The sequence below is a fragment of the Salvia splendens genome, chromosome 1, assembly GCF_004379255.2.
Source record: "Salvia splendens isolate huo1 chromosome 1, SspV2, whole genome shotgun sequence".
NCBI classification, from domain to species: Eukaryota; Viridiplantae; Streptophyta; class Magnoliopsida; order Lamiales; family Lamiaceae; genus Salvia; species Salvia splendens.
This window is the reverse complement of record NC_056032.1, coordinates 8,673,630-8,699,748: the sequence shown is the minus strand read 5'-3', so window position 1 is coordinate 8,699,748 and position 26,119 is coordinate 8,673,630. Positions and strand designations below refer to the sequence as shown.

General features: G+C 41.8%; 2 protein-coding genes and 1 pseudogene across 5 annotated transcripts; 1 reads left to right on the top strand and 2 right to left on the bottom strand.

Moving 5' to 3' along the window:
* Positions 1-61: 61 nt before the first annotated feature.
* LOC121802890 (pectin acetylesterase 11-like) lies at positions 62-2,957 on the bottom strand. Of its 4 annotated transcripts, none has more exons than XR_006050873.1 (6): positions 2,851-2,951; positions 2,279-2,329; positions 1,718-2,207; positions 1,546-1,625; positions 1,253-1,339; positions 62-939 (listed from the first exon to the last, which is right to left on the bottom strand). XR_006050873.1 is itself a non-coding variant. In XM_042202581.1 (6 exons), the coding sequence occupies exons 3-6, from the start codon at positions 1,746-1,748 to the stop codon at positions 1,020-1,022; spliced, it is 342 nt and encodes a 113-aa protein (XP_042058515.1). In that variant the 5' UTR covers positions 1,749-2,207; positions 2,279-2,329; positions 2,851-2,951; the 3' UTR covers positions 62-1,019. The 4 variants fall into 4 exon arrangements, 1 of the variants encoding a protein (XP_042058515.1); XR_006050874.1 differs by having other exon boundaries at positions 62-923; XM_042202581.1 differs by having other exon boundaries at positions 62-1,163.
* A 10,888-nt stretch (positions 2,958-13,845) lies between these two features.
* On the top strand, positions 13,846-16,083 carry LOC121740813 (annotated as a pseudogene).
* Positions 16,061-19,138, bottom strand: LOC121740821 (peptidyl-prolyl cis-trans isomerase CYP21-3, mitochondrial-like). The gene is made up of 8 exons (XM_042133453.1): positions 18,919-19,138; positions 18,419-18,602; positions 17,928-17,967; positions 17,660-17,710; positions 17,259-17,344; positions 16,934-17,071; positions 16,697-16,847; positions 16,061-16,531 (listed from the first exon to the last, which is right to left on the bottom strand). Exons 2-8 carry the CDS (start codon positions 18,568-18,570, stop codon positions 16,448-16,450), a joined length of 702 nt encoding a protein of 233 aa, XP_041989387.1. The 5' UTR covers positions 18,571-18,602; positions 18,919-19,138; the 3' UTR covers positions 16,061-16,447.
* Between the last annotated feature and the right edge of the window lie 6,981 nt (positions 19,139-26,119).

Sequence of the window (26,119 nt, the reverse complement as noted above, 5' to 3'; positions counted from 1 at the left end):
TGAACATAAGAACTAAAGCAATAAAACTCAAAGGTTAAATCCTTGTAGCCTTGATCTTCTCTTGATTTCTTCTTCAACCTCTTGCACAATGAAGAACTCTCTCAATTTTATGCTCTAGAATTATAAGGCAAAAAGAAGATCCTAATGAAGAGGTTTGAGGGGATATATATAGAGGAAATTTCGAGCAGCATGAAATAAGGTAAAAGGTGGCTAAGTTTGGTAAATCTTGGGGAGAAAGTAGGTAAAATTCGTGCGCTTCGTTTTCGCAGCGGGCCGCTGCACCTTGGCCAGCGGTGGCTGCACATTGATCCGTAGCCTCTGCCTCTTGGATAGCGGTCGCTACACAGTGTTGCAGCGGTCGCAATGGATAATCTCGTAGCTTTGGAAACTCTTCGAGCGGTAGCTGGCGTGTTCTTCGTTTCAGCACAACTTTCTCTGGAGCGGACCGCTACTGACTCAACGGTCGTTGGGCCCCAACGGTCGTTGTATGAGTTGCAGCGGACCGCTGGGCATCTTGAAGGCTCCAAATTTCTAACTTCGACTTTTTGCTGTCTTTTTAGGATCAAATATGCACAAATCTCACAAAACACGTCAAAATACCAAAATAGAGAAAATATGCAAAATATGGACATGAATTGTGATTTTGACATTAAAAACAGACCAAATAAAGGCCTTAAAACAGTGCAAAATCCGAGCATATCATTTATTCGTACCAAAATTGGGCTAAATTTGGATGTGCATGATGTGGGTAACATATTCATATATGTATATAGCAAAAGTGAGGAACTAATGTAAGAATACACGTGTTAATAATATATAGTACTACTTGATTATAAAACAAAGTAAAATGAAATAAGCAGAGTACATACATGTGCATGCATGTGCTGATACCACACTAAAGAAGAAAGCTTCTCTCCAATCAGCTGCCATAAAAGCTCTCTAGTAAGCCAAACAAAATTAATCAATGACATAGTTTACAATAATATATTCAATAAAAAAATATTTTGATAATTAGGTAATTAATCTAGATAGTCTTGCCCATGAACAAAAAAGCCTGTATCAGATACGAATTTCACTCTAGTTGTTTTGTGAAACAACGATTGAAACTTATCACAGTGTAAAATAGTGGCTAATCCACCTGCCGAAGTGCCTGATAATAAAGCCTACAAAATTAATATAAATTAATATCAAGTAACATCCAGAAGTTAATTAATTCAAGAGTTACTATAACTTAATAACACATACTCCGTACATTTTTAGCATTTCCCATTCCGATTGGTAGAAGCTCCTCCATCATGGCATCATATATTCTCGCACCTCTGTAAGTCAGGTTGTGCTTCTGTGTAAATGTTTCAAAAATTGAACAATTGAGTGAAGGATGCAGCTATAATTGAATTGAGTAAAACATACAATTGGGACTAAACCGCACTCATCAATCTTCTAGTTCATGTCAAACCGTCCAGTCCGGTTTTTAAAAGAGTGCATGTTAGGTTAAATATAGCTAATTGTGCTTATTGGTGACATGGAAGAAATTTAAAAACTTACCGTGTCTACATCCTCAACATTGGACATGAAAGATGAGCCGTCACAGTAGAAGATTTTGAACATATGCCAATTGTAGAAATCTGAAATCATACATATGCAAGAATTAAGTTATCTATTTCAAATTAGAGAAATGAAATTGTGATTTTGATTAGATTTAACTACACATATATACCGGGATTAAAGGTGGAATTGTTGTTGAGCATCCCTTCGAAGGGCACGCTACCATTCTTCGTCGATATAAGCTTAGCACTACTTCCTAAAGGATATCTGCATCTATTGAGGCAGTCATCTACATTCTGACACCACACCCTTGCAACTCCAAATTGTTAGTCTTTGTTGGCAATTGAAACTAAAAATATAACATATAACTGTCCCACATCGGTGCCAAGATAAAACTGAAACTAGTATATAAGTCTCATGGGCCCCTCCTCCTATCACCAATTGGTTTTAGGATGAAACCCATGAATTTCTATCAGTCTTATTACCATATAAGCTTATGAACTTAACAATAATAGAAGTAAATGATAAAGCCATGAACATACAGATAAAAATCCAAAAAAACTGTTCATATTCATACACCTCTAGGAATACGTGCCAGTTGTCTACTCCATCACCGAACCCTGGGCTATAAGCATAGGCTGGAGGGGTGCCGTCTAGACAGACTATACAAATAGTTAAGCAATGAATTAGCATCAATTGAGAATAAAACATATATATGTGAGTATGTATGTACCAGCTCCTCTGGCAATAGCGGAGTCCAACAGAGAGATGGTGACGTTGTGGCCTGCATCGATTCCGGCCGCAACCAAAGATAGTATAGTAAGTATCAGTAGTGGTGTAGCCATGACTTGTGTGTCTACACAATGATTGAAATGAAATCGGCTTCTTAATTAGTGACAAAAAAACACAAAATCTGAAGTAGAAAAACAACAATTCAACATAATTGTCAAAAGGCAAAGTCACAGATATGAAGAAAACTGGGGTCAACTTTTTACTATGTTAAGTCTATAGCATCATTAGTTTGGGAAGGGATTAATTAAGAGACGGAACGAGGAAGTAAAGGAAAGCACGCACTGACGCACACCATAATTACAGAAGAAAATTAAGCCCGGAGTTACTATTAATTGATAAAACCAGTGATTAATTAGAAGGGTCCCACAGATATGAACAAAGTGGAGGTCAAGTATTTTTTTCAAAATATAGGAACAAAATTAAAGTCCGATGAGTTATTAACAAAACCAGGGTTTCAAAAATGACATTTGTGCAGCAGATGTGAAAGGTAAGGAAAGGGAAAGTATAACATACCGAGACGGGGATGCAGACGAGTTCAGAGCTGGCGATCGGCAGAAGTGTGTGTACGAGTGAGATTGAGAGGGTTCGACACCGAGAGTGTAAGCTGAAGTGTGAGAATGAGTGTAGCGTGTGAATCTCCATCTCCATTCCTAATGAATGTGCCAAACTTTCCTAAATCTGCATGAAATTGGAGCATTGTGATTGGTCTACACAAATAGTATTATTCTTTATTTATCTTCTCACTCTCAACATAAATATCTGATGGAGTACGTAATAAACAAGCCAGCACAAAGCCCGAGAAAGAGTATTAGTTCGGCATGACCAAAGAGTTCGGCTAAGAGTTCAGTTCGGCACAACCAAAGAGTCCGGCCTCAGCCTACAGCTCGGTAAAAGCCAACCAATCAAGCTCTGCCCTCAGGTCGGCATCAAGCTCTACTCTCAGCATCGGCAAAAGCTGCTCGGCAATACCGAACTGGGAGACACGATCTATCTAGTGGTGGACCCATGCAGGCTCTCAGTTCTCCACGACATCCACGACATAATTACTGATGATGTAAGCCACCGCCTAATTAGTGGCCATGCAGGATCTCATGACCTCCGTGACCTCCACGACTTAGGGTGGTGATGCAAGCCACGATCTCAGTTCTATATATAAACGGAACTTAGATCCGATAGAGGGATCATCAACTCTAGAGAGAAAATATCATATAGCAAGCTTGTGTTTGTAAGCTGTAGAAAACAGATCAAGCAATACAACTCTGCTCTCTTTTCTTCCCGTGGACGTAGATTTACCTCAGTAAATCGAACCACGTAAATCTCTGTGTTGTGATCTCTACTTTCCTGCATTTACTGCCACCAAAAATTCGCGGATTCATCACTGGCGCCGTCTGTGGGAAACGCAGAACCAAATCTGTGATAAAGCGAATTTTTGACCCTTTTTCCACTACAAAAAAAAAATGCATGCCAGATCGCACAACTCCCGTGCCTCCGTCCGTGATGACCATGAGGAAGCTAACCCAGCAGCCCATAGGCCTGGAAAGCAGCCTCGTGAGAAGTCTGTATCCAGTTCTCACGGTGAAGGAACAAGCCGCTCAAAAGGTCCACACACCGAGTCTTCCCAGCAGCCTGATTTGAATGAGGCTGTCAAGCTGTTCTTGGCGGAGAAGCAGGAGGAGTTCTTAACCTTCCTGCAAAAGAGCCAACAGCCGAAGACGAAAACGGTAGATTCTCCTTCCTCATCCAGACATGAAAGTCACCACCGCAGTAGTGCCGTGTCTTCCAGGAAGAAGAATCCTCAACCCCGACATGTTCCTGTTTCTCCTCGGCACCGGAATCACAGGAGAACTCCTTCTCCTCCGTACCGAAGAGATGTCGGGTTCGCCATGTACGGAGCATTAAAGACTCCGTTCTCGGACGATATCATCCGAACTCCTTTGCCGCGGAACTACCGGATACCGTCAACGACTTATGACGGGCTAGTGGATCCTCATGACTTCTTGGGATGCTATCAATATAATATGGCGAACCAGGGTCTCAATGAGGTCCACATGTGCAAGCTGTTCCCCGAGTTGCTCATCGGGAACGCCAGAAGGTGGTTCGACAGCCTTCCTCAGGACAGCATTCGATCCTACCGAGATCTAATGGATGCTTTTCATAGGAGGTTCTTTCAGAAAGCGGAAGTCCGAATTACCTCGGCTCAGCTGCTTTCTATACGTCAAGGTCGCGACGAAAAGATCAGCGACTTCCTGACGAGATTCCATAAGGAATGCCTACAAGTAGATAATCTCAATGATCTACTTGTCATTTCGGCATTCCAAAATGGAATCCTGCCCGGAGCTCTCTACAGAAAGCTCGTGGAGTGCGGCCCGCAAACAGCTCAAGAAATGTGGGACATTGCGGACCAGTTTTCCCGTGCGGATGAGGCAGACCGTCGAAAACGGTCTTTAGACAGCTCATCCCAAGAAGAGAAAAAGAAGCCCGATCAAAGCGGCCAGGTGCTTCCTCGCCGAACTCCTTTTGAAAGAATTCAAAGGGCACCGGTACAAGGCAGATTGGGGCCACGGCTCAATCCTGAGAAGCCGCCCGCTCAGTTCGTACCATTAAACAAGTCAAGAACGGAAATTTTCGAACTACATTCCGATATGTTCGAAAAACCAAAGCGGATGACGAAATCAGCCGCGCGGCGACCTCAGGATCAATATTGCTCCTTCCATCAAGCCCACGGTCATGATACCGAGGAGTGCCGAAATTTGGCTGCAGGTATTGATGTTCTTGTGAAAACAGGAACGTTAAAAAAATACCAAAGCAAGCAGCCGAAAAAGAACAAAAGACAGAGAGGTGCGAACTGCAAACCTCAGGATCCGAAAAGGCATGAGGATCCCGAAGACGACGACGAGCCGCAATATGATGGAGTAATCCTGACTATTGATGCTCTCCCTGCCGGGAAGACTAAGTCGTCCCTAAAAGCAGAACGCAGAGGTTCCAATCAAGAGGAGCCAACACATAAAAGACTGAAGAAAGACGAAGTGATTACATTTTCAGATGCCGATCCCGTCCCGGCCATCTCTCCTCACCAAGACGCTATTGTCATTCAAGCCGGAGTGGCAAACAAACTGATCCACAGAGTATTTGTGGATACAGGAGCGTCAGTCAGCGTTCTTTTTAAAGAATGTTTTGATAAAATGGAAGTGGATCCAGCTCGGCTCAGTCCGGCTCCACTTCCTCTGAAAAGTTTCGCCCAGGAAGACACCCGCCCTGAAGGTATTATCAGCCTTCCGATCACGGTGGGAAAAGCGCCTACAAGCTCCAATACGATGATCGAGTTCTTTGTGGTAAAAGCTCGGTCCCCGTACAACATCATCCTGGGGAGAGACTGGCTCAACACAGTTCGGGCCGTTTGCTCTACTTATCACCTCACCATCAAGATCCCCACTAAAGGTGGGATAGCGGTCATCCGAGGTGATCAAAAGAGAGCAAAAGAATGTTTGCAGATTGCGCTTAAAAGTGCCGAGCAATCAGTTCGGCACCATCAAGCATAGCAATCACAGCAACCGGAGTCAGAGGCAAGCGAGATGGCCGAAGTCGCTTCAGAGCCGAACTCAATGACCGTTCGGTTATACGATGACGATCCATCCAGAACGGTCAAGATCGGCTTCGCAGGAACGCCTCTACTCCGAGAAAAGACCATTCAGCTCCTCAAGGAGTACAAAGATGTCTTTGCATGGTCTTCGTTGGACATGACCGGAGTGCCCCCCGAGGTAATCACTCATCGGTTAAATATTGATCCTTCAATCCGGCCAGTAAAACAGAAGCAAAGACTCTTTGCGGCAGAAAGAAGCCAAGTCATCCATGACGAAGTCCGCCAATTACTAAAAGCGGATGTACTATTCGAGGTGAAATATCCTTCGTGGGTGGCCAATCCTGTCATGATCAAGAAAAAGGAAGGAGGATGGCGGATGTGCATAGATTTTACCGATCTAAACAAGCACTGTCCTAAAGATTGCTATCCCCTTCCGAATATAGATAAAAAAGTAGAAGCTTTGATCGGCTTCGAAATTTTCTGTTTTCTTGATCTATACAAAGGATATCACCAGGTGTTGATGGATGAGAGTGACGCTCCGAAAACAGCTTTCATTACCGATTTCGGCATTTTCGCTTATAAAAAGATGCCATTCGGTTTAAAGAATGCCGGAGCCACTTATCAAAGGATGGTAGACAAGCTTTTTCGGCACCTAATCGGAAAGCAGGTTGAAGTGTATGTCGACGACATAGTTGTCAAAAGCAAAAGCACTTCGGAGTACGAAGACAACCTCAAGTCCACTCTCAACGTGCTCAAGAAAGCCAACCTCAAACTTAATCCCCAAAAGTGTACCTTTTTGGTAGATTCGGGAAAGTTTCTGGGTTGTTGGGTTTCAAAAGACGGACTCAAGGCAAACCCCTCAAAAGTTCAAGTCGTTCAGGACATGGCAATGCCGAAGTCCATACATGACGTACAAAGGCTAACCGGATGTCTAGCCGCACTGAATCGATTCCTTTCCCAAGCAGCCGAAAAGCAACTGCCGTTCTTCAAGGTGTTGAAAAAGGCACCAAAGTTCGAGTGGGGAGCCGAGCAGAAAAAGGCCTTTGACGAGCTCAAAAGTTATCTAGCCGAGCTTCCTATTCTCTCTGCTCCAACCGAAGCCGAAGTAATATTCTTATACTTAGCGGCATCGGATCAAACCATCAGCGCGGTGCTTGTACGAGAAGAAGGCCTAAAGCAGTTTCCCATCTACTTTACAAGCCGAGCATTAAGAGGTCCAGAAACAAGGTATCAACCTCTGGAAAAAATTGCTCTGGCGTTAGTAAATGCAGCAAGGAGACTGCGGCCATACTTCTACGCTCACAAGGTATGCGTCTTAACCGATCTGCCTCTTCGGCAAGTTTTGACCAAACCAGAAGCATCAGGCAGAATCGCCAAATGGGCCATAGAGCTGGGAGAACACTCAATCGAGTATCTACCTCGGAAAGCTATCAAGGGACAAGCCTTGGCAGATTTTCTTGCAGAAGCAAAGTTCGATCAAGCAATTCCTGTTATTGCCGAACAGAAGAATTCTGCCAATGCCGAACTAGTACAGCCCTTGGAATCCGAAGTAGAGCCGCCGGACTGCTGGAGCGGATTCGTAGATGGAGCTTCAAACAAGATGGGAAGTGGAGCTGGTATTTTACTTGTCGCTCCCGACGGACACGAGGTAACCTACTCACTTCGGTTCCTATTCCCCACTACTAATAATGAAGCCGAGTACGAAGCCCTCCTGGCCGGACTCCAGTTAGCGCAAAGTCTGCTCGTCAAATCTCTCAAAGTCCATTGTGATTCACAAGTCATAGTAAATCACATGTTGGGTACAAGTGAAGCTCGTGACGAGAGAATGAAGGAGTATTTGGACAAAGCGCAAAGCATCAGCCAAAGTTTCTCCTATTTTCGGATAATCCGCATTCCCAGAGCGGAAAATAGCCGAGCAGATACCTTAAGTAAGTTGGCCTCAGATCCGAGCTCAAAGGCGGAAGAATTAATGCATCGAAGCATTGATGAAGCCGAGGTACATTCAGTATCCAGCTCGCCGAACTGGATGACGCCGATCTTGCAGTATCTGGATCAAGGACAATTGCCCGAGGATAGGAGAGAAGCTCGGAAGATCACGTGCCGAGCACTTCGGTACGAACTTCATGAAGGAGTCCTCTTTAGAAAGTCTTACCTCCAGCCATTATTGCGGTGCGTAGGACCAGAAGAGACGGACTACATCCTCAGAGAAGTTCATGAAGGATCGTGCGGTAGCCACATCGGAGCCAGAGCTTTAGCTAAAAAAGTTCTGAGATGGGGATATTATTGGCCAACCTTGGTACAAGAAGCAGTGCAGCTCGTCAAGACCTGCCCGAAGTGCCAAATCCATGCAAATATCCCAAAGATGCCGCAGACCGATCTATCCACTATACAGAGCCCTTGGCCTTTCATGCAATGGGGCATAGACATAGTGGGACCACTTCCTCAAGCTCCTCGGCAAATGAAATTCCTAATCGTTGCCGTGGACTACTTTACGAAGTGGGTGGAAGCTGAACCATTAGCTACGATAACGAGCTCGAAGGCATTGGATTTCGTCTGGAAGAACATAGTGTGCCGATTCGGCATACCCCACATCCTCATCTCGGATAACGGGACTCAGTTCACCGACAAGACGTTCAAGAATTGGTGCCAAGAGCTGAATATTCAACAGCGGTTCACTTCGGTCTCTCATCCACAAGCAAACGGACAAACGGAGGTAACAAATCGTATCCTGGTGAAAGGGTTAAAAGCTCGGTTAGAACAAGCCAAAGGACAATGGGTAGAAAATCTCCCTCAAGTCCTATGGTCCTACCGAACTACACCCACAATCTCCAACGGTGAAACTCCGTACAGTCTGGTGTACGGCACTGAAGCCGTAATTCCGGTGGAGATCGGCGTACCCAGTCCCCGAACTCTAAATTTCTCCTCAGAAATGAATGACGACGGACTGAGAGCCGAGCTAGATCTTGCCGAAGAAAAAAGAGAATTGGCATGCATAAAAGCAGCCAAGTACAAGGAGCAAGTAGCCCGGTATTACAACCAAAGGGTGAAGAAGCTGCAATTTCAAGTGGGAGATCTCGTCTTGAGAAACAACGAAGTAAGCCGAGCAGAAAAGCTGGGCAAGCTCGAACCCACATGGGAAGGTCCGTATCGGGTGTCAGAAGTCCTCGGCAAAGGGTCTTACAAATTGGCTCACATGTCAGGAGAACAGGTACCCCGAACATGGCACATTTCCAACCTCAAAAAGTTCCATTTGTAAGAGACAGTCCGGTCAGTCAGTCTTGAGTCCTGTTCGGTCAATGTGCTTTCTTTGGTTTGCTTGGTCTTTTATTTGTCTCTGTGCGTTTTGTCTGTGTGTTTTGTCTCTCTGTGCGTGTCGTCTCTTACAAATGTTATTGAGGTATCTTGTTCTTCGAAGGCTGATCCCCTTCTTAGAACATATACAAGCCCACGATTGTGTGTCAAAGCTTCTACAGAAGATACAAGACCACAATTCAGCTTAAACAAGCAGTTCGTCTGAAACGAGCTGCAACAAGCCCACGATTGTGTGTCAAAGCTTCTACAGAAGATACAAGACCACAATTCAGCTTAAACAAGCAGTTCGTCTGAAACGAGCTGCAATAAGCCAACGATTGTGAAGTCCAAGCTTCTAAAGAGGATACAAGACCACAATTCGGCTTAAAAATCAAGCACTTCGTCTGAAACGAACTGCAACAAAAGTCCGATTCTCGCGATAAAACTTGCCTGAATTAGGACAAGGGAAAGTCCGATCCACGCGATAAAACTCGCCGAATTAGGACAGGGGAAAGTCCGATCCCCAAATTAGGACAACGGAAAGTCCGATCCGAGCGATAAAACTCGCCAAATTAGGACACAAGCTTAGTCCGGTCAAAGATGTTTATTTCATCAGACCAAAGACGAGTCCGGTCAAAGATGTTTATTTCATCAGGCCGAAGACGAGTCCGGTCAAAGATGTTTATTTCATCAAGACCAAGGACCAAGTCTGGTCAAAGAAGAGTTCACTTCATAAGACCGAGGACAAACATCAACTTACCCCGTACCATTATCCAGGATGCCGAAGTGATTCACTTCGCTCTTCGGGGGGGGTAGTGATGGAGTACGTAATAAACAAGCCAGCACAAAGCCCGAGAAAGAGTATTAGTTCGGCATGACCAAAGAGTTCGGCTAAGAGTTCAGTTCGGCACAACCAAAGAGTCCGGCCTCAGCCTACAGCTCGGTAAAAGCCAACCAATCAAGCTCTGCCCTCAGGTCGGCATCAAGCTCTACTCTCAGCATCGGCAAAAGCTGCTCGGCAATACCGAACTGGGAGACACGATCTATCTAGTGGTGGACCCATGCAGGCTCTCAGTTCTCCACGACATCCACGACATAATTACTGATGATGTAAGCCACCGCCTAATTAGTGGCCATGCAGGATCTCATGACCTCCGTGACCTCCACGACTTAGGGTGGTGATGCAAGCCACGATCTCAGTTCTATATATAAACGGAACTTAGATCCGATAGAGGGATCATCAACTCTAGAGAGAAAATATCATATAGCAAGCTTGTGTTTGTAAGCTGTAGAAAACAGATCAAGCAATACAACTCTGCTCTCTTTTCTTCCCGTGGACGTAGATTTACCTCAGTAAATCGAACCACGTAAATCTCTGTGTTGTGATCTCTACTTTCCTGCATTTACTGCCACCAAAAATTCGCGGATTCATCAATATCCCAACTTTAAATTAACTCATACTCCTACTAATTTCTCCACCTATAAATAAGATTATATACTACTGAGATTAAAATTTCTAATAAAATGCTTATATATTTACCAAAAAAACTATGGAAAATAAAAATGATCACCAAATTTTAGGTCTTCACCTAATACAGATTATTGATACTCCCTATATCTCTATTAGTATTCGAGTTTTACTTGCTTATTAATATAACCAATTTTGAGATCTTTCTTAACAATTTTTCAATCAATACTATTTGAAAATTAATGGATTGTCAAACTCGTTAATTTTTTGGATTGACAAAAAGGAAGATGCAACGTCATAAATGTCATCAGCAAAAGACCAAATGCAAAAAATAGAAGTGAACCTCAAACTCAAAAAAATAGAAGTGAACCTCAAACTCAAAAGATTAGACTGGCCAAGCTAAATTTAGTTGAATTTTGCCGTCCTTGTGAGTTGAGAATCGAGTTTGATCGACCCCTCCGACGACCAACGCCACCTAGGTCCGTCCACAATTATGGCACAGTTAAATATGGTAACATGCGCCATTGACTTGCTCATTTCAGTACAAAATTTACCCTTTGCACAATATGGGTGCGTTATGATGCTAACTTTTCTTAAATTGCTAACTCAACAACGTAGTGTATTAAAAATGTCAACATTATCACATTAAAATGTCACCACAAGTTTGTGTTGACATTTTAATTACAGTGTATTAAAATATCAACTAAGTTTATGTTGACATTTCAATGTCATCGTGTTGACATTTTCAATACACTGTTTTAATAAGTTAGCAACATATCACACCTCTTGCACAATATTTCTAAATATGGTTCAACATTTATATAGTGGTGTAAAGACTAAATTACCCTTTGATCGTTGTACCTAGTTAATATTTTGTTGAAGGGTAGTTCAGAACTTATGTGAAATTCTAAAATTTAGATTCAATCAACTGTATCCCTTAAAAACAAATAGAAAAGAAAAAAAAGATAGTATTAAATAAAATTAGGGTTTTTTGACTGGTCTGGGTTTTAATGCATAATTGGTAAGTAAGAGAGATAGATAGAAAAAGTTTTAAAAATAATTTTAATGGAGAATGAGTTTCACCTCATTAGAGAGAATTTGATTTTTAAAATTAGAATGTTCATACTTTTCAGGGACGAACAAAAAAGGAAAGAGTTCATACTTTTAAGGGACTAAGGAAATTATATATATATATATATATACCTACCTATATTATAATTTTTTCATAGCATTGGTATGATGTATTTTACTATAGACATACATGGATACACCCTTCATCCACGATTATAAGTCCACATTTGATATGGCACGAGTTTTAAGAAATATATGAAAGGTTAGTGGTAGATGGGTTCTACTTTTATGCACTCCATCCGTCCCTAAAGAACATGCGCTTTGCGATCGTCACGAGTTTTAATGTAAAATTTGTAAAGTAAGAGAGAGGTAGAGAGAAAAAGTAATTAAAGTATTGTTAGTGGAGAATGAGTCTCACCTCATTAGAGAGAAGAGACCTTCTAAAATTAGAAAATGCATAATCTTGTGGGACGGACTAAAAAAGAAAGAGTGCATATTCTTACGGGACGGAGGGAGTATTAACTTTATAATGAAATGTGAGTTTTAATAAATAAGGAGAAAAGTAACAGAGAGAGAGAGAGAAAGAGTAGTGCAAATAATGTTAGTGGAGAGTGAGGTCCATATTATTATAATGGTATAAGTTGTTAATGGTAATGATATTAGTTGTAAATAAAATGATGTGTATGGGACAGACTAAAAAAGAAATAGTTCATATCTTTAGGGACGAAGGGAGTATCATTTTACTATTCTAGAATGTCCACAAAAAATAGACTCATTTCTAAGAGCATCCACAATAAGGATAGACTAGCAATAGCCTACCCAAAAACTCATTCTGTCACATCATCATGCACTTCCCATAGCCTAGCAATAGGCTAACCAAATAACAGCCTAGCAATAGCCTAGCCAATACCCTAGCCCAACAAATAAATTGACAAATACGATTAATTCATTTTAATTGTCAGTTTTTATCAAATATTTAAAAAAATAAAGTGCAATGAATTGTAAATATAAAGTATAAACAAAAAAAATAATAATAAAATAATAATAATAATAATAATAAATTATGCTAGCCCATCACTCGCCGCGCAATAGGCGACCATCGATCGGCTAGCCGGTTAGACCACGCCCTAGCTCTAGGGCATTGTTTTTTCGTCCGTCAAGCTAGCCTAACGCAATAGCGGACTAGCCGAGCGCCCCAACCGCACGCCGGTGGCTAGGGCGTCGACTAGTCCGCTATTGTGGATGCTCTTTTACTTTACCAATTTCTCATTAAAACATGTTCGTTCACAAATGAGATTATTTTTATGGATGGAGAGAGTATATTTTGTTATTCAACTTATTATTGAAAAATATGAAAAATCACAAAAATATTATTAAATTATGTCATTCAAACATATGTAATTAAGATATCGTTAATCTTTAGTACAAAACTAATTTTAATTTGTTATATGTTTTGTGAAAAAATATTTACATTGAAATAATTATATGAATTTAAATTTTTGAGATATTTTCTACAAGAGAAAAACTGAATATTTATGATAAAAAATTATTCCCGTTGTCCCACTTTAGAAGTCCCGGTTGAAATATACCATAAATGGTAATAGGTCCAACATTCCACCCACATTTTTTTATAAACTAATATATAAAAATAAGACCTACATTCCACTATTTTTTTCACCAACTTTTCTTTATATTTCTTAAACTCGTGTCAAACTCAAATGAGACTTTTAAAATGGGACGGAAGGAGTAATATATACTCTTATATAGTACTGAACCAAATTTTAAAATAAACATTGGATCACAAAGTCAATGAATTGAATTTGACTGATTTTTATCCAAAGAGAAAGTTATTATTCTATTAAAAAAAACTTCAGGGTTTGTATTTTTCTGGTATGTAACAAAAATAATATCACCCTAAATCTCTAGATAAAGAATTAATTACATTTAAAATATTTTTGTAGATTTTCACTAAAAAATGGTTTAATGAAGGGATGGTCTAAATCGCTGAATCCGTACTCGCGTTTCTCCCGTTGCCATTTAGTACAATAAAAAGCAGAATAAAACCCCAACCTAAAGCCCTCTCTGACTCATTATAACCATGGCAATTCCAAGCTCCCGATTGCGCGCCGGAGCTTCTGCTTTGGTAAGAATTTTCTCTCCCAAACCTAGAACGCCGCCGCAGCAGGAGCTCAATTTGTTTAAGAGATTGTCTGCAGTGGGGTATACCGATGGAGAGGTGGCCAGTGCCATTCATGACTACACAAAGGAGGGAAAAATTGTCAACAAAGCTGAGCTCGATCAATATATCAAGGCCTTCCGCAGATTCAAACGATACCGCCACATTCTCGAGGTGCGCACATTTTTCTCTATGATTCATTATGTTCTCTCAATCTATCATATGAAATGATTTATAGATATCTATTTGATAAACACATTCTAGACTATCTTAACGTTGAACTAATCAACTGTGTTAGATTCATTTCTATAATTGTAATTGTGTTGCAAATTTGCATTCATAATCTTCGGTGGAAAGAGTTTTTACAAGTCACTGCTTTGTTTGAAGATGATTATAGAGATTTTGGCAGCTTTGAGTTTTAGACTGTATTTAGGTCCAACTAAACAGATGCTTCATATTGAGAATCTTTAGACTTTGGAGCTGACAAACCAATATTGAGTTACATGTACGGTTAACCTTGATATGCTTAATGTGTTGGAGATGAAAGTATACTGACACTACTCTTATGCTTTTGTGGACATTTAAGATTGTATTTGAGATTTTTTGGGCCATTTTACATGGCCTCATGTCTTGTACTTGAAGAATTCAGCCAATCGTGTAAGAATAAGATGTGGTTACCTTGAACAACGTTTTATTTCGGTCAGTAAATATGTGTGACTGTAGAATCTTCGTTGTCCTTTGTCTGTAGATATTGTTTATGACTTGACACAATTTCTGTTGTGCATAACACATTCAGGTTGGGGAGTGGATGGCTCAAAAGTTTGTCTTGAAGCCCAAAGATAATGCGATTCATCTTTGGGCGATTGCAAAAGTTAAGGGCATAACTGCAGCTGAAAATTACTTCAACGACCTGCCTCCATCTAGTAGGGTGAGGTGCACTTACGAAAAACTTCTAAATTGCTACTGTACTGAGAAGATGGATGATAAAGCATTAGATCTCTTCAAAAAAATGACTGAGCAAAACATGATAGACACACCTGTGCCTTTTAACCATCTTATGATGATGCATATACGGTTGGGAGAGCCAGAAAAGGCGATACGCTTGGGGGAAGAACTGAAGAAGGCGAATATTGAGCCCAACACATCAACATGTCAACTTGTTGATGAGCAGCTATTCATATTTGAATGATTTCGAGGGAGTGGAAAGAGTTTTGAAGGAGATGGCAGCAGAGAACAGCAAGCTAGTTAACTGGACGACATATAGTCACTTGGCAAACATCTACGTCCAAGCTGGAGATCATGAAAAAGCTAGGATGGCTCTGAAAGCTCTTGAGAAGGAGATTGGTGGCCATGAACGCGATGCATACAATTTCATGATAAGCATATATGCTCGAATGGGTGATCTTGAGAATGTCCATCGTGTTTGGAAGTCTCTGAAGTCGGGCTGTAATGTGATCTGGAACATGAACTATATAACCATGATCCGGACTCTTGATAACCTCAATGACATCGATGGGTTGAAGGAATGCTTCGAGGAATGGGAGAAAGTTTGCTCCAATTATGATGCTAGGTTGCCCAGTACAGTCATTGGAGCTTTTCTGAGGCATGACAAGCTTGAAGAAGCCGAGTCAGTTCTTCAGAGCATGCTCAGCAAATCAAAAGGTCATTTCTTCTATGCCTGTGAAACGTTGGTGAATTTCTACTTGAAAAGGCATGGTGTGAAGCAGGCTATGAAGATCATGGAAAAAGTTACGTCCGAAGCTGTCAACCACGGGTGGAAACCTAGGCAAGACACTATAGATGAATTCTTGGACTGCTTCAAGTTGGAGAGTGATGTAAAGGGTGCTGAGGAATTATATGAGTTGATGAAGAGGATAAACTGTGTCAACGACCATTTTTACGAGATGTTGCTTCAGATTTATGCTGGCGCGGGCCAAAAATTACACAATGTACGTGAAAGGATCAAGAGAGATGGAGTTGAAATAAGCAGTGAGCTTGAGGACTTGGTCGCAAGCGTTTCCTCTTGAATGAAAAATTGTGGCAAATAAGGGTTTTTTCAAAGCATCCCCTCTGAATTTTGTGTAGTAACTTTTTGGTAATCGCATAATTTTGTATGTGGAATATGAGACACAATATATAAGCTTAAACTAGTTGGTTAAATTGATGAGAAACAGTCAATATATGTATAACAATGTCCAATTACAAGAAACAAAGGAACGAGTCAGTTCTGTAGAGGACGTTTCTTCCAGGTCGTTAAAAGATAGCGCTACAAATGCCAATTTATTTGTATACACAAGAGAGAACCAAATCGAAACAAAATTTCAAAAGTTAAAAGCTAAACAGATAATAGGTTTATACAAATCGATCAAATGAATGTGGAAGGCAGGGAATGAGAGCTCGCTCGGGTTTAACGGGACAAGGTGAAGAGGCTACAAGAACAGAAAGTGACTCAATCGCAAGACCCTTCTTTGATTATCAGATGGTTTTCATCCTCCGCTATCACAAACCACTCTACCTCCATTACTTATTCCGTTTTCAGGGTCACGTCTGTGATCCCTATGGGGGCTTTAGGGCGATAGTGCTCGTCCGTGTCTGCCTCTTCGATTTCCTGATTTTCAACACCAAAGTGAGGCAATTATAGTGAATGTCGTCTTGGTTAAAAACAAAGCCCTTCGAAACAGAACTAATTAGCTCGCACAAGATACAAAAACTAGTGTGGAGTTGAAGTTTTTATGGAGTAATTGATGAAAATGTAGTAGGCAAGAGATTTTACCTGAACTACATCTTCACCCTTTATAACACGTCCGAATACATTGATTTTCTCATTTAGATCAGGTATAGGTGCTGTTGTAATGAAAAGGTCAAATCCCCCACCATCAGGTCTTATCTTGGAAGTGCCCAGCATAAAAGCTTCATGCTTCAGGCTATAAAAACATACGACATCAGTAGATATAGTTTCCAAGAGTAAGTTGACTTTGAGAGAGCATGCGAGATCTTGCATAAGGCTGACCTTGTATCGAGTTGATTGTAATGCTTTCCCCTAGAAGTCCAATCTTCAGTAGATCCAGGTCTATTAGCATCACCTCCATGAATTACAAAGTTTTTTATTACACGGTTGAAGAGCATTCCTTTGAAGTGGCCATTCTGGCTACAAATTATAATGGATAATGAACTCATGCACAATGAGATTTCAGAAATTGAAATTTTAGAAAATGTAACAGCAGATCAGAATATCTCAAGCACCAACTTGGCTTGATTATGCTTACGAACATAAGATCAAGCAAAATAACTTTTAGCAGGGTAGTTATAGTTCGAGTAATCAGCAGGGAACCTACCATGCCTGAACAAATTCATTAACAACTTCAGGAGAGCCTTCCTTGTAAAGTTCCACAGTAACCGAGCCTTTTGAGGTTTGCAATACCTGTTAATGAATGTGTAAGCATATTGCATTAAAGGCAAAGAAAAATTAAAAAGAACAGATTGAACGGAGAAGTGCCAAGGCCAACAATAGCAAGGAAATTGACTAGATATATTAGTGCCAAACTGGTTAAACTAAAACTATGCCATTAATAGAAACTGACACCATAACAGAAACTCAATAAAATTTCCAACTATGAAACTGTGAGATGTATAAAAATAAATGCTCACAAAATCTGACCGCATCATGAAAATATTCAATGTAGCGAAACCACTGATCAGTTAATCTAATAATCAGAAAATGTATAAAGAAACTTACAGCATATTTGGGGCTGTTAATTTTCTTTGAATCTCCAAATGAACTATCATGCTGCAAAAACACATAATTTCAGAAGAAAATGGTAAAAACAAATTCAAGAGTATAAGTGATGCACATGATGTGATTTAGGAAGGAAGTTCGTATGATGCTTTTCACATCAAGAAAAATAAACTTATGGCCATATAATCAGCAGCACCGCCATAACTTCATTTTCAATGTAAACTAAGTTTTAGTCAGAAATTATTTTGCTTCAAGCCTTCAACTGTACCTCTGCACTTGAGAATGTATCCTCTATCGGGTATTTTGATCTGAGGAAACAAAGAAAAGAGGTCAGTAAATATAGGTAATTTATAAAACTTATGTTTTAGCAGAAAGAATATAACATATGGATCATAAAAATTTTCTAACTACTTGTCCTACACTTACTCATTCAGCATTCTCGTAGTTCTTACTACATGGACATCAATTGGTCGATTTTGGTTCAATGAGATATGAAGGCCATACATTTTATAGTAGACTGTGGACAAAATGTCCTTAACAAAAATATGTTTCTGTAACACTAGTTACACTACAAGCACCAAAGAAATCAACCTAAACACTCTCATGTTAACACAGACCATCTTAGGTCAACATACTCTCACGAAATTTATCTTGTCCACTCATTCAATTCAGAAAAACCAATCATAAATAGTTTACTGAAACTGCAACTGAGCATTGAAAAATATAACAAAAGATAAAAGGAGAAGACAGAAATAATACCTTCGAGTCCAGTGTCTGTAGGAAGCAAAAAGAAAAAACGCCACGACAACAACAATCAGGCAGTAAATTGCAATTGTAACAACACTGACTCGACTTGGCCCCTTCTTCTTCTTACTCTGTTGTAAGAGAGCTTGGGGTTTGATCCTCGCCATTATGATCGGACACAAACTACAAATGTCTAGCTCTGCAGAACAAAATCACGCATCAACTACTGAAATTTAAAAAGCATCGGCAGCACACAAACAAAATCTAAGATTCAACGCCAGCATACTTCAACGCCACATCGAAAACATCGGAAATCAACACCCTACTTTAAATCCACGCGAAATTATTCGCAATAAAAGAAATCTAATATTCCGATTATGAACGAAGAGTTCGGAAAAATCTTAAAACCTCACAACCTATAAGCTAGAGTAGTTCAAATTTAAGAAAATGAACGAGAAAAATAATTAATCGGTAACGAGATTAAGGGTTTTACAAAATTCAAAAGAGAAGAATACCTGGTCCTGATCTATGCTAGGGCGAATTCTGCAGTCGAAGAAACGATGAATAAAATTCACAAATATCTCCGAACAAACTTATCGGCGCATTCCGCAGTCGAAGAAGGAAAATTGACGACCGCCTTGAATTTTATTTCAAAATTTTGTTCGTTTCTTTTCTCCTTTTCACTGTAGAGAAATTTGTAGTTGAAAGAAAATTCGAAATTCTGGAATGAATTCAATCAATATTGATTATTGAATGAGTATTTACTAGCCAGCTAATTTCAAATTTTATTTTTATTTTTCATTGAACAGCTAATACGATTATTCCTTACCAGTAAAATTCCACGTTTTTCACCTAATCCTCATTTAAACCTTTTCATTTGTTTCAAAAATCCAAATAGAAAATCCTGACTCTAATGTTTATTTTGTAACCATAATTAGTAATATTTCAACAATAAATAGGAAAATCATCATTTATCACATAGTATTATATACGGGTGTTAATAGCTATTTAAAATTTTAAATCATAAAATTTAGTCAAGTTCGTATGTTCCATTAGATGTAAATTAGAATATGAAATTATAAAGTTTCAATTTTACTCAATGATCTCATTTATTTATATACAATATGTAGTCTTTAAATGATATTCAAAATGACTTGTTTCATTAAAATAAATATAGTATTTTTTCTTTTTTATTTTAATTAAAAACACCATTTTAAACATAATCAAAAGACAATATTTTGTGGAGTACTCCATTATATAAAACACAAGTATTAATTTTATGAAGTCGTTTGGTTATTAGGATGGGTTAGAGATTATGTTTCGTAAACAATCCATGTGTTTAGTTAGGTTACGCAATTTTTTTAGTTAATCCCATCTTTTTATTTGGTTGAATGGTTGTTTCGCCTCATAATTGCAAGTGAACAACGACTTTTTGTTTGGTTGAATGATTTACATAATTGCAAATATATTAATACTGCAATTCTACTCCAATTTTCATCTTTCGCGCACATTTTTTCTTTGGAACAGCTTTCCCTCCCGATGGCGTCTTGCATAAACGAACCAATTGATGAATCGGCGAATTTCTGATGTTTGTAAATGCTGGTAGAGAATGAAGATTATGACACAGAGAATTTTACGTGGTTCGATTTACTGAGGTAAATCTACGTCCACGGGGAGAAATGGGGGCAAGTTTGTATTGCTTGATCTGCGAATTACAGCTTACAACACAGACTTGCTATATGATTATTTCTCTAGCGAGATTCTAACCCCTTTCTACCAGATCTAAGTTCTATTTATACATTGAACTAAGATCGTGGCTTACATCATCACTCTAGGTCGTGGAGGTCGTGTAGGTCATGGCCTAAGATCGTGGCCTGAGTTGACGCCACGTGGTAGTGGGTGTGTTGGAAGTTGTGGAAATCTTGCATGGGTCCACTAACTCCTTGTTCGGTCGAAAACTGAGACCGAACTGCTTTGGTTGCCGATCTGAGAGTAGAGCTTGATGCCGACCTAAGAGCAGAGCTTGATTGGTTGGCTTTTGCCGAGCTGTAGGCTGAGGCCGAACTCTTACTGAGACCGAACTGCTTTGGTTGCCGATCTGAGAGTAGAGCTTGATGCCGACCTAAGAGCAGAGCTTGATTGGTTGGCTTTTACCGAGCTGTAGGCTGAGGCCGAACTCTTTGGTAATGCCGAACTCCTCCGAACTCTTTGGTAATGCCGAACTCATACTCTTCCTTGGGCTTTGGGCTGATGGGCCGTCACTGCTGTTGGGTTTGTTTAGTTCGTACCCCATCACTACCCCCCCCGAAAGACGAAGTGAATCACTTCGGCGAAGCGAGTCACTTCGGTATTCTGGATAAAAGTACGGGGGAGGCTGACGTCAGGGGACATGCCTTGCATGTGACTGCATTAAATGCGACAGTAAAATCCGGCCGTTGAATCCTGAAAAGGTGGGATTCGAAACGGTGCGACGATTTTGAAATCTTCGCCGAATCTGATAAATATGCTCTTTCCTCCTCATTTGAACACCTTTGCTGTTGCGTCTTCTATACTCTCTCTTTCTCGAGAAATTTTCTTCCGCTTTCAAGAGCTTCTTCAGACTTTCTTCACTTTCAAAAAGTAAGAAAAATGTCTTCTTCTTCTTCTTCGGTGTCGGGTAGCGGTAGGAAAGGGGATAAGGGGTCTTCTAGCCGGAAAGAATCCGGGGAGAAGACCGTAGAGTATTTTCACAGTATCTTGAGTAAGGATACTGTGATATCCCTTCACGAGAAATATTTTTTACCTGGGGGGAAGGCGGTGGTTCCCGACGATGATCATAGGGCTAACGACCCGCCGGAGGGTTATGCCACCGTTTACGAAGCCTGCTTAGAATGCGGGCTTCGTTTTCCTCTTCCCCCACCTTTTGTAGAGCTTCTTGATTTTTTTCAACTCCCTTTAGGTCAGGTGACTCCGAACTCTTGGAGGCACTTATCGGCTTTTGCTGCCGAACTGCGTAGGCTAGATAAGGATCTGTCTCTGAGGGCAATCCTTAATTTTTTCCAGTTTAAAAGGAAGGGATCTTGGTTCTACTTGATCCCCTTACAGCCTTTTAGGGCCTTCTGCCGAACCAAGTGGCCGAAATGGCAAAACCGTTTCTTTTTTTATAATAGGACTTCGGCTCCGGGCTTTCCTTGGAGAAGGCCGAAGTCCGTGATTCCCCATCCTCGGTTAGAACCGTTGGCCGAGCTCGAGGGCGAGCTCAATAAGATTCCTATGATTAGGAAACAGTATTCGGAAACTGAGCTCGTCAAGGGCGACCTCGTGTTCAATATCTCGTCTTCGGACGAAGAGGCCGAGGGTGAGGATTTCTCTTTATCTTTATGCTCTACTGCTTTAACGAAGAAAACTAACCTTGTTTTCTTGCTTTTTGGCAGTGTTCATGCTGAATAAGGCTATCCGAAAGTCCTCCGAGCTTGAGGAGCCGGAGAAAGAGAAGGCTACCAGCTCGGCGCCTGATGCCGAGAAGAATCCGAAGAGGCAAAAGACCTCTTCGGGTCCAAAGAAGCCGGAGTCGACTTCGGCAAGTAGGAAGGGGAGGACCCAGAAGCCCCCGAGAGCGCCAGAGAAAGACGTGGTCTTGGCGCCTCCTTCGGAGCATATCTGTGAGCCATTTTTATGGCCCACGGACTTCGCCGAGGTGAATTGTCTTCTCGATTCTTTGGCTTGGCTTCTGTCCTGTATTTTTGGTGCCCTCTGTTGACTTTTTTCCTTATCCATTTTCAGAGGAACGATATGCTCTCCAAGCTCGTCGCCGTCGAACTCTCCAAAGCGTCCAACGACTATGCTGAGATGCAGAGGAAATTGGCGGCTGCTTGTCACCGGGCCGAGCAGGCCGAGGCAAACTTTGAGAAAGCCAGAGCTGCTAGGATTTCGGCCCAGGATGAAGCTCAGTTTGCCAAAAACCAGCTCGTCATCCAGCGAGAGCAGACGAAACGGAGTGATGCTGCCGCCGTGGTTGCCCAGGGGGAGGCTCTCCGTGTTTACACGGAGAAACTCTTTTTGAGTAGCTAGTTCTCGGCTTTTGTCGGTAGTCTGGTAAGGCTAATTGCCGATAAGGGCGAGCAGGGGGCCGACGTCGTACTGCCTCTGTACAGCCGAGAGATAGCAGCTCGGCTTCAGAATCTGCCGCTCCTTGAGGAGCTCGCTTCATCTTCGGTCCTGCTTTCTGCAGACCGAGTCCGGAGTTGTCGAGCTGATCGGGACGAGAACCTGGAGGCTATCTTTGCCTCCGTGGGACCCGTTTCACCCGCTTCGACTTACAACGGAGAGGGTGAGGCCGAGCCGCTGGAGCGGGAGGCCGAAGTCGAGCGAGCCGGGCATCCGGAGAAGGAAGCCGATCAGGAGACGCAGCAGATCGGCTACGGTGGCGCCGAGCAGGCTGGGGAGAGCAAGGAGGCAGAGGCTGAAGCTGAAGCAGAGAAGGAAGCTGAACCTCACCGAGAAGGTGGAGACGAAGCTAGCGAAGTATGATTTCGTCTCCCTTCTCTTAGTTTAGTTTCTTCCTTTATGTAAAATGGCCTTGAAGCCCTCCTTGTATAGAAAAATTTTTTTTTTTCTTATGAATGAAAAAATTCTTCTTTCTGCTCTTGTGTCTTCGTATAGCCTTTCGTACTCTCTTACTCCTGTTGTGGTTTACTACCTGCTCGGTAAGCTGAAATGCCGAACTGACGTAGCTGCTTTGTATTCTTAACTCTCAAGGAGCTGGAGGTACTTCACTGGAAGCGGCTGTACTCTTCGGCTTTAGACGAAGCTGAGAAAAGAGCTATAGCCGATCAGACGAAGAATGACGAGCTTCTGGCTCGTTTAGTGAAGCTGGATGCCGATAATAAGGACTTAGAGTCCGATAAGAATGATCTGGAGGCCGAGCTGAATACGACCATTGCTGAGAGGACTGCGTACGAGGATTACATCCGTGCGCGCGGGGGAATGACCATATCAGATGTTCAGAGTCGAGTTGACGAACTGTGGGAGGAATATAATGTACTCCGGAGGAACAATGCGCTGGAGAGCTCGGCTTGCCAACAAGTCGTGACATCATTGCGGCGCTGGGCTTCTCGGTACAACATTGTTCTTTCTCGGCGCCCCTCCATAGAAAGATTCCTTCGGCATATCGTGCCAACAGATGCTCGCACTCCAGATCAAACCTTTGATTCACTTGCTCAAGACCGTACTCCAAGTCAGCAACGAACTCTGGAACAGCCGGAAACGTCAAGACGAGAACAGGCTGAAGTTCGTAGAGGAGCTGTGATTATGAGTGAGCAAGATCAACAAATGCTTCGTGAAGAGACTCTTCGCCGCCGAGGTGCTAGGGCTTCCCGGGCTCAGAGAAGAAGTGGCAGGTCGATTAGAGCATCTCGTCGACCTGCTTATTCTGCAGCTGCCTGGAACGCCCGAACTCAGCTTCACGAGGATTTTGTGAATAGATGGCTCAACTTTAGCAACCCTGGACAGTAGAATAGTCCTTTGTAATAGCGTAACGCCATCTTGTAGGGTAGCGGAGTTGTGAGCCGAACAAGATTTGAAAATGAAATTTTGTTTCTGTTTTCGCTTCTAACACTGTGTATTTACAGCTTAGCGAAAAAATTTCATCGTACTTGTCCTCGGTCTTATGACGTAAACTTCTTTGACCGGACTTGTCTTTGGTCTGATGAAATAAACATCTTTGACCGGACTCGTCTTTGGTCTGATGAAATAAACATCTTTGACCGGACTCGTCTTTGGTCTGATGAAATAAACATCTTTGACCGGACTCGTCTTTGGTCTGATGAAATAAACATCTTTGACCGGACTCGTCTTTGGTCTGATGAAATAAACATCTTTGACCGGACTCGTCTTTGGTCTGATGAAATAAACATCTTTGACCGGACTCGTCTTTGGTCTGATGAAATAAACATCTTTGACCGGACTCGTCTTTGGTCTGATGAAATAAACATCTTTGACCGGACTCGTCTTTGGTCTGATGAAATAAACATCTTTGACCGGACTCGTCTTTGGTCTGATGAAATAAACATCTTTGACCGGACTCGTCTTTGGTCTGATGAAATAAACATCTTTGACCGGACTCGTCTTTGGTCTGATGAAATAAACATCTTTGACCGGACTCGTCTTTGGTCTGATGAAATAAACATCTTTGACCGGACTCGTCTTTGGTCTGATGAAATAAACATCTTTGACCGGACTCGTCTTTGTGTTCTAATTTGGCGATTTTCGTCGCCGGGATCGAACTTTCCCTTGTCCTAATTCGGCGAGTTTTATCGCGTGGATCGGACTTTCCCAGTTAACCGAAGTGGTCTTATGCAGTAAACCTCTTTGACTAGACATGGTCGCCCTCGGTCTTATGAGGTAAACTGCTTTGACCGAACTTGGTCGTCCTAATTCGGCGAGTTTTATCGCGTGGATTGGACTTTCCCTTGTCCTAATTCAGGCAAGTTTTATCGCGAGAATCGGACTTTTGTTGCAGTTCGTTTCAGACGAAGTGCTTGATTTTTAAGCAGAATTGTGGTCTTGTATCCTCTTTAGAAGCTTTGACACACAATCTTTGGCTTGTTGCAGCTCGTTTCGGACGAACTGCTTGTTTAAGCTGAATTGTGGTCTTGTATCCTCTTTAGAAGCTTTGACGCACAATCGTTGGCTTGTATATGTTCTAAGAAGGGGATCAGCCTTCGAAGAACAAGATACCTCAGTAACATTTGTAAGAGACGACACGCACATAGACAGACAAAACGCATATAGACAAATAAAAAGCACATAGAGACGAACAAAAACCAAGCAAACCAAATAAAGCACATTGACCGAACAGGACTCAAGACCGACTGACCGGACTGTCTCTTACAAATGGAACTTTTGAGGTTGGAAACGTACCATGTTCGGGGTACTTGTGCTCCTGACACTTGAGTCAATTTGCAAGACCCTTTGCCGAGGACTTCTGACACCCGATATGGACCTTCCCATGTGGGTTCGAGTTCGCCCAGCTTTTCTGCTCGGCTTACTTCGTTGTTTCTCAAGATGAGATCTCCCACTTGAAATTGCAGCTTTTTCACCCTTTGGTTATAATACCGGGCTACTTGCTCCTTGTACTTGGCTGCTTTTATGCAGGCCAATTCTCTTCTTTCTTCGGCCAGATGTAGTTCGGCTCTCAGTCCGTCACCATTCATTTTTGAGGAGAAATTGAGTTCGGGGACTGGATATGCCGATCTCAACCGGAATCACGGCTTCAGTGCCGTACACCATCGAGTTCGGCTCCGGTGTGACTTCGGTCATTTCGCCGGCCTCTGATTCCGGCTGCTGTGATTGCTATGCTTGATGGTGCCGAACTGATTGCTCGGCACTTTTAAGCGCAATCTGCGAACACACTTGCTCTTTTTCGATCACCTCGGATGACCGCTATCTCTCCTTTAGTGGAGAAGGTGTTCGGCGAGGATGCCTCTGATCGCTATGACCGGGCTTCTTTTTGTCTTCTCTAGATGAGCTGTCTAAAGACCGTTTTCGACGGTCTGCCTCATCGGCACGAGAAAACTTGTCCGCAATGTCCCACATCTCTTGAGCTGTTTGCGGACCGCACTCCACGAGCTTTCTGTAGAGAGCTCCGGGCAGGATTCCATTTTGGAATGCCGAAATGACAAGTAGATCATTGAGATTATCTACTTGTAGGCATTCCTTGTGGAATCTCGTCATAAA

What these genes read in the sequence shown, in the direction of transcription:
- LOC121802890 (XM_042202581.1), bottom strand. Translation starts at nt 1,748, where the DNA reads ATGCTCAACAACAATTCCACCTTTAATCCCG. An exon ending in CAATTCCACCTTTAATCCCG is followed by an intron (nt 1,626 to 1,717) that starts GTATATATGTGT and finishes GTATGATTTCAG; the next exon opens with ATTTCTACAATTGGCATATG. An exon ending in GAATGGGAAATGCTAAAAAT is followed by an intron (nt 1,164 to 1,252) that starts GTACGGAGTATG and finishes TTAATTTTGTAG; the next exon opens with GCTTTATTATCAGGCACTTC.
- LOC121740821 (XM_042133453.1), bottom strand. Translation starts at nt 18,570, where the DNA reads ATGGCGAGGATCAAACCCCAAGCTCTCTTACAACAGAGTAAGAAGAAG. An exon ending in TTAACAGCCCCAAATATGCT is followed by an intron (nt 17,345 to 17,659) that starts GTAAGTTTCTTT and finishes ATTCATTAACAG; the next exon opens with GTATTGCAAACCTCAAAAGG. An exon ending in AATGAATTTGTTCAGGCATG is followed by an intron (nt 17,072 to 17,258) that starts GTAGGTTCCCTG and finishes TATAATTTGTAG; the next exon opens with CCAGAATGGCCACTTCAAAG.